The sequence below is a fragment of the Pinus tabuliformis genome, chromosome 3_1 (assembly GCF_031772625.1).
Source record: "Pinus tabuliformis cultivar Carrire ecotype Pingquan chromosome 3_1, CPIR1, whole genome shotgun sequence".
Lineage (NCBI taxonomy): Eukaryota > Viridiplantae > Streptophyta > Pinopsida > Pinales > Pinaceae > Pinus > Pinus tabuliformis.
This window is the reverse complement of record NC_142301.1, coordinates 398,052,021-398,060,080: the sequence shown is the minus strand read 5'-3', so window position 1 is coordinate 398,060,080 and position 8,060 is coordinate 398,052,021. Positions and strand designations below refer to the sequence as shown.

The 8,060-nt window shown below is 36.3% G+C and overlaps 1 protein-coding gene across 3 annotated transcripts; it reads left to right on the top strand.

Moving 5' to 3' along the window:
- Positions 1–322: 322 nt before the first annotated feature.
- LOC149187407 (disease resistance protein Roq1-like) lies at positions 323–5,151 on the top strand. 3 transcript variants are annotated; one of them, XM_089412800.1, is made up of 5 exons: positions 323–861; positions 1,022–2,108; positions 2,207–2,506; positions 2,694–4,349; positions 4,842–5,151. In XM_089412800.1, exons 1-4 carry the CDS (start codon positions 347–349, stop codon positions 4,329–4,331), a joined length of 3,540 nt encoding a protein of 1,179 aa, XP_089268926.1. In that variant the 5' UTR covers positions 323–346; the 3' UTR covers positions 4,332–4,349; positions 4,842–5,151. The 3 variants fall into 3 exon arrangements, with proteins under 3 accessions (XP_089268926.1, XP_089268927.1, XP_089268925.1); XM_089412801.1 differs by having other exon boundaries at positions 2,207–2,491; positions 2,694–5,151; XM_089412799.1 differs by having other exon boundaries at positions 2,694–5,151.
- The last annotated feature ends 2,909 nt before the right edge of the window (positions 5,152–8,060 follow it).

Below are 8,060 nucleotides of genomic sequence, written 5' to 3'. Positions count from 1 at the left end.
TTTTAGATTAATCACTTTTAAGATGAATAATTAAAAATGGTGGAAATATCAATTTAAAGTGACATAAAAATGACTTGTTCTCCACACATTAAATAGAACGAAAACCGGTTGGATCTACATCCAGGGTTACTCAACCTTGGGTAACTCAACCCAAAACAAACAATTTACGCCTGAACTTCCATCACTATCCCGCCTGTCATTTATTGTGGGTGAGTGTATTGCCACGCATTGACTAAAGGTAAAGGCTTTATTGGTATCTCGATTCTCGGTAGACCTATCCATTTGCAAAGAATTTTTGTATCTCAGTATTCTGAAACTTTTGCAGTCTTCGATTCTTCAGTTGGCTATGGCGGCCTTCACCTCCAGCTCTGATGATACAGACAACAATTACCACTTTGATATCTTTATAAATCATCGTGGACCGGATGTCAAAAAGACCTTTGCAAGCCATCTCTATCGGCGGCTTATTACCCATGGACTGCGAGTTTTTTTAGACAACCAGGAACTGCAGGAAGGAGAAAACTTGACATCTCAAATAAAAGGAGCTATTGCAAGTGCCTCTGTCCATGTAGCCATTTTTTCTGCTACATATGCAGAATCAAAATGGTGTTTGGATGAGCTCCTTCTCATTTTAGAGTCCGGAGCTCCCCTTATTCCAGTTTTTTACGGTGTCAGGCCCGCTAATCTTCGGTGGACACATGGGCAGGACGAAGGAGTATATGCTCGAGCCCTACACAACCTGGAAAAGAAGAGAACGTACGACTGTCAACCGCGTTACAACTCCACAACTGTTGAGAAGTGGAGAAATGCCCTTTCAAGTGTCTCAGAAATAAGTGGATTAGATTTAGAGGCGTTTAAAGGGTAAGAACTCAAAACTCCCCCCTGTTGAAGGCAATATGTATTTGATATTTTTTATTTATTTTCTGACAGTTTGAAGCTTCTGTTTTCTAAATAAATAGCGGCGAAGATACTTTTATGTATTTGCTTACAGTTTTAATCTTTTTGTTTTGTAAATAACTAGCGACGAGGGAGCGCTGCTAGATAAGGTCATTGAATGTGTGTTGAAAAGGGTTAAAAAACCACAGTTGGATGTGGCCAAATACCCCTTTGGATTGGATGAGAAAGCACAAGATTTTGAAAGGACCGTATTATCGCAGCAGCGCAGAGGAGTTCAGGTCGTCGGCATCACCGGTCTAGGTGGAGTTGGAAAGACAACGTTGGCCAAGGAACTCTTCAATAGGAAGAGTTCAAATTATAGTAAATCCTACTTTGTGTTCGATGTCAGAGAAAATGCTAAAAACTCTTTACATTCCTTGCAGAGAAAACTTCTGAACGGTTTAATTCAATTGGATCTAGATATAGACAGTGTTCCTGAAGGTAAAAGGAAGCTTAGGAAGTATCTCTCAGGTTGTCGAGTCTTAATGGTTTTAGACGATATACATCACGCGGATCAGGTGGATGCACTGTTGCCCCTGGAAGTCCTACACCCTGAAAGCTTAATTTTGATTACAACTCGGGACAAAAATGTCCTCGCAAGGTCAGGATTACCAGAGTCTTCAATTTATCAGTTAACTGGCCTCAATGCACAGGACTCCAGAAAGCTCTTCTGCTCCTATGCTTTCCACCAGCCTTTTCCACTCTCAGGATTTGAATATTTGGTAGATCAATTTTTAATGGCTTGCCAAGAATTGCCCTTATCTTTAAAAGTGTTTGGGGGACTTCTTTATGGAAACCAGGACAAATATTACTGGGAAGAACAACTGGATAGATTAGAACAAACACTTCCAAATGAGATTCAAAGTACGCTTCAAATTAGCTATGATGCACTTGAACGAGACGAAAAACAGATATTCTTGGATATTGCTTGTTTTTTCATAGGGGTAAAGAGAGATACTGCCATAAAAATATGGGAAGGATCAGGCTGGAAAGGTTACCTAGGTTTTCAAACTCTAGAGAGGAAGTGTCTTGTGGAGATTGACATGGAAAATAACATAATAATGCATGATCACCTGAGGGATCTGGGAAGAGATCTTGCCAAGGAGCCAGCATTGCCCCGTCGTCTTTGGCGTGGGATAGAGAACAATGATGATCTGAGTCAACACTCATCTGTAAGTAGTCACACATTCAATCTTCTTCTTCTGTGCTTATTCAATCAAAATATGCTTGTAGTTTTTTAAACAATCTTTCCTTTTTCAAAAATCATCAGGGAATTATCGACATACGGGGAATTAGGTTGTTTCGTAGTGAATATAAAGATCATGATTCCGAGCAAAATTTCTTTTCACGCTACAAAATAGGGAAGTTGCAACTTCTTGATGTCGAAATTCTGATGGAAAGCACTTTAAGCGGGGTGCACTGGCCGAATCTCATATGGCTTCGCTGGCACGAGTGCCACCTCTCTTCCCTGCCTTCCTGGATCCCAATAAAGAATTTATGGGTTCTAGAAGTTCATGGGACAGAGTTGAAAACATTGTGGCAAACCGAATCGCAGGTGAATAGAAATTCGGTTAGTTCCAATTTGTGTGTTCATTTGCTATCATTATTATAGGGCAGCAGTGTCAAACAATTTCGAATGGGAGGGTTTTGTAGATGATAATCGTCCATATATTTACAGTAACTGAAAAAAGTAAGTTACATATTTTTGCAACTCCATATCTTTACAATAATCATTCATAGCTTTACAAATATTGTAGGTACCTTTGCAGTTGCGAGAGTTACAGATTGTTGCTCCTCTATCGAATATTCCCAAGTCCATAGGGAAGTTGCAGCACCTGGAACAGATTGTGATCGATTGCCCATTACACAATGAATTTGAAGAGTTGCCAGACGAAATTGGTCAGCTGCAGTTCTTGAAGGTATTGGTGTTAAAACGGTGCTCGAAAATGAGGTCTCTGCCAAATTCCTTGGGGAATCTAACAAACCTGGAACACATCGACCTGTCTTACTGCACGGATTTGGAGAGGCTTCCAAACTCCTTCAAGAATTTAATTAGGCTGAGATATCTTGATTTAAGCTGTTGCTTTGATTTAACAATCTCAAGCGAAACACTTGGAAAAATCAGCACGCTTAAATACATAGATCTTAGCGATTGTAACAAAATTGAAGTATTGCCTTTCCAAGTTGCACATCAATGGTCCCTGGAAAAATTAAATCTAAAGCTAACAAACTTAAAGGAATTGCCGAGTGATATTGGAGAGTTAAGCGCTTTAGAAGAGCTTGAATTGGAAAGCCCTTTGCTGGAAACGCTGCCACCTTCGATTGGTGACCTAAGAAGCCTGAAGTATTTGGTGCTACGGAGGTGCGAGAAATTGAAATGTTTGGGGGAATCCATTGGACTGTTGAAGCAGTTGATTAAGTTGACAGTCCAGGATTGTTCCTTACAAGAACTGCCTTTTAAAACAGTTGATGGAGAAAGTGAAACATTGACAGAGTCGAGACAGCAAAGAAGTTGCAGTAATCTGGACTCTTCTAGTGACAATTGCATGTTTCGCCTCCAACATTTGGAACTGTACAACACACAAAAATTGGATGAGGTATCGTTTGGAAAAGGTGTTTGTCCCCACCTTCAACATCTAGTCATCAAGTATTGTAACGATCTGGCCGGGGTCAGAACATTGCCAAATGCACTCATAACGCTGGAATTGACTTGCTGTTCTAGATTGAGGAAAATACAAGGGCTATACGACCTTGCAAACCTTCAAAAGCTGAAGATTAAGGGTTGCATAGAAGTGGAGGCGCTGCCGGGGTTTGAAACATTGTTCTCTTTGGAGGCCTTGGAGGTAACTAGCTGTGTAAAGCTGAAGAACATACAGGGCTTGGAGCAGCTGGCAAAGCTCCGGAAACTAGAAGTTTCTAGCTGCCCTGACTTAGAAGATCTGCCCAGTGTTGAAAATTTAAGGTCATTGGAGTATCTTGATGTATCTGAATGTGTGAAGCTGAAGAGAATACACGGTTTGGCGCAGGTAACAATGTTGAGAACACTAAAGATTCGTAATTGCTCTTCTTTAGAAGATCTGGTTGGCATAGAACATCTGAGGTCGTTGGAGATTCTGGAGGCATTTAGTTGTGTAAAGCTGAAGAGCATACTGGGCTTGGAGCGGCTCACAGAGCTTGGAAAATTAGAGGTTTCTAACTGCTCTGAATTAGAAGACATGCCAGGTGTTGAAAATTTGAGGTGGTTAAAGAAGCTTGATGTATTTGGATGCGTAAAGCTGAAGCGAGTACAGGAGTTGGCTCAGTTGACAAAGCATAAAGGGGATGGATCGGCGACGTTGACAAAGCTTCGCAGACGGGCGTTGACGCAGTTGACAAAGCTTTACAGATTAGATTAGATATCGAGCCGGTTCCAGGTAAGTTTCTTTTGAGGAGGCGGCATATTTCCTAGCTAGAAGTTTTATTTGCTTAATAATGGTATCAAAAGGTTTCTTTTTTATTTTCCTGTGGCATCGAAGTTTTTCCTTCTTTAAGTTTTATTTGCTTAAAAATAACAGTCTTTCACCAAAAGCTCCCCACAGTATAATAATGGTACCTATCTGAGCAGCATCCCAGCAGTCTTGAGCTCCACAGCTAGACCTTAGGGAGCAGCTGAAGCTACATAAAGTACTTGAACTATGTAGCAGTATTATGTGGACCAGAAAGGCTTGTGAGAGAAGTTATTTCTGTGCAATCAAGCCTAAATTATTTTTTTCAGATGCTATTAAAGTTATTTAAGAATTTTTTTTTGGTTATGTACAATATGGTATAATTATAAAGTTATAAACATATGAAATAGATTCCAAAACATTATTTAAAACATGATGGAATCGCAAATGATATCCTATACTGTTATTTTATTGACACAGGAGGATTTCCGTGTGCCAAATCGAGAAGGCAGCGAACGATGGTTCTGGAATTAGAGAGAAGGAGTGTGGTTGGATTTAAAGAAAACTTATTCGCGTTATGGATAAATATAATTTTCAGATTTATAAATGTTTTAGGTTTATTAATGGTTAATCAATATATATTTTTTTAATAATATGTTAAAAAATATATAATTTTTAGGATGAAAACGTCTATACTTGATTTCCTATCCTTTCGACATCTGTAAAGGATGTAAAAGTCTTATCACTCTTTATGTAAATTTTAGGTTTTATTTTTTCTTTATTAGGTACATCGGAGTTTCATCATTCAATTTTATTAAAAGATATAGTCAATAAAGTTTAATGAATAGGATTTCCATTAGTTCTAATTTGTATTATTTTCGTTATTTCAACTTTATGGACTTTATTGTTATTCCACAGTGTTTTGTTAATTCCATTATTATATATGGTTTAATAGTTATTATTATTTTGAATAAAAATATTTTAGAAATATTAATGAAGAATTTAGATATGATAATGTAAATAAAGAATCCTAAATATGAATTTAGGACAATAAATATATTGTTAAGTAGCGTAGGAATGAAACAATTTGGAGTAAAGTTGTTAGTTACAAACATAATCCAAGTATTAAGGTGTATATTGATATTAAGTCATTTTTAGAATTGATATCATTATAGAGGTGTGGAGATAAATATGAATTTAGGAAAATAAACACATTGTTAAGTAGCATATACATGAAACAATTTGGAGTAAAGTAGTTAGTTACGAACATAACCTAAGTATTAAGGTGTGTATATTGATATTACCTGATTTTTGGAATTGATATCATTATAGAGGTGTGGAGAAAAGATCATAAGAAATTGTAACAAAGAATACTCAATTTTTCATGAATTAAAGTAGATTAATATATTTTGAATAAAAAAACTAATAGTTACAATGCATGCATCATTAATGACATGGTAAAAGTCATTGTTAGGGTTTTATCTTAACCCCTCTATTTTGGGCATTTATAGTTACTTAATGTATGTGATTATCTTTTTTGAATAATACCGACTATGTGGCCGTTTGTGTTTAATTAATGTAAAAAGGTCATCTTTATGGGATAATGGTTTGTTAGCTAAGGTAGTACTCATTTATATGGATATTTATAGTTACTTAATGTATGTGATTATCCTCTTTGAATAATACCAACTATGTAGTTGTTTGTGGTTAATTAATGTAAAGAGGTCATTCTTATGCGAGAATGGTGTGTTAGCTAAGTTAGTACTTATTTATATTGGGACCACTAGTACTTAGGGCTTAGGTAGTGAGACTATTTATAAAAGAGCTATATTATGTTTTGTTAAGTATTTTCATTGTATAAGAACTTTGCCCATTTGTTAATTAATATCTTTCTAGATTATCAATATAAGGAAATATATTATGTAGGTTCATTACTCTTGTTTCTCTTATTTTACTTTCTATAATTTACATTTCGTCTAATGTTACTCATAATTTATTGTTTCTATTGAGTATGTACACTACACGTGGCATTTAAGCTCTTTCCTATGTCAATACACACCAAAATTTTAGAGTTTTTTTAAGGCTATAGATGTGTCCTAATGTCTTTACACGCAATGATCTATTGTTCAATGGGTAAAACTATAATTATGAAGTCGACACATAGAGGGTACAAGTAGAGTCACTTGGCTGGTTGCCCTAGTGCACCTCAATTAGTAATTACTAAGTAGCATCATATTAGACCTTATCAATATATGGATCCGATTTTCCATGTGCATTTAGGTATATCAAAATCATCCTAAGTGCATCCAACCATCCCTATATGAACCTAGAAATTATTTTGTTGCTATAGTATATTTAGCACAACATTCAAGGAGATCACTCTTGTATACCAAGGAATTGATTAGTATGGCTAAAGTTATTTCCTATCATCCTTAGCTAGCATTGTGAAACAATAATCAATTACAATTGTTGGAGACCTTCAAGTATATCAGAGAGCTATAACACTCAAGAATCCTTTGCTCTTAAAACCTTGCAAACCTTGTCTCTATTGTATAGGCTAGGAAATTCATATATAACTTGGACTATAAAGGGTTTAAGGATGTCATGAATGCATAACACTTAGACTTGAGTAAATCCATACCATTTTGTGAAACCTATATCAAAATAATTCTTATGCGATGATGATTACCATTACAAGGAAAATACCAATTAAGCAAGGGTTTCAGTAGAACCACTGTGGGGCTTCCATTTTGTCTAGTTTCACATGACCTTTTGCTCTGAAATCCTCCATGCTTTCACTTAGTTCTTAGGGTTGTGTTGTCATTTTTTGCATTATAAAGTTAAAAATTTACTATTTGGCACATTTCCCTTGTTTTAACAAGATTTAACATTAAAATCATCATTAACAATAGTTTGTGTTTTTGCATATCTAAAACTTGGCCAAATTGCCAACAATGATTGCTATGTGCACAATGGTTGGCCTTGATCCTACACTCTTGAAGATTCCTGCACCAAGAAGAAATTATGCATGATGTTCTTATGTGAAGTCACCACGTGGCCTGTCGATTACACTTGTCAAAGATAATTTTGAAGATTTGGTCAAGGTCAAATGCAATTTCCCTCATTGATGGTGATTCACTAAGTCTTTGGTTCTGCCTGCACCAGTCTTGGGTTCTTGCTTGCACCAATTTGGGGCTTTGATAGATTGGCACACTTTCGGGGAAAACCAAAGATGGTTTTTGTCCAAAATAATGTTTTAACACCTCCACATGAATTAGAATGCATCGATGTCGCATGTGTGAGTTTCTAGAAGCAAAATGAAAAATCAACCCCAAAATTTATATAACTGCCAAATTTGTCCTCAATTTTCGTGCAAAGAAGAAGAATCTCGAAATTCCAAAACACAGTTTTCGTTGAAAATATGGCAAATTAAGCTCCCTCCAAACGGTTTTCTAAAATTCATCACAGTTTGAGAGTTACGCAAGGTCCTTTGAGGCTGTTTTGTAAAAAATGCACTTTTTTCATGAATTCCAAATCATGCCCAGATTTGCAAAAAAATGGAAAATTATGAATCAAATTTGCATTTACTTGATTAGATAGTGGTTGTACTAGACTCCCATTGATGGCACATTGTTGGGATTCAATTTTCCATCTTGTTTGTAATGGATTAGCTTGTCTAAAGCTAAATTTGTATTACAA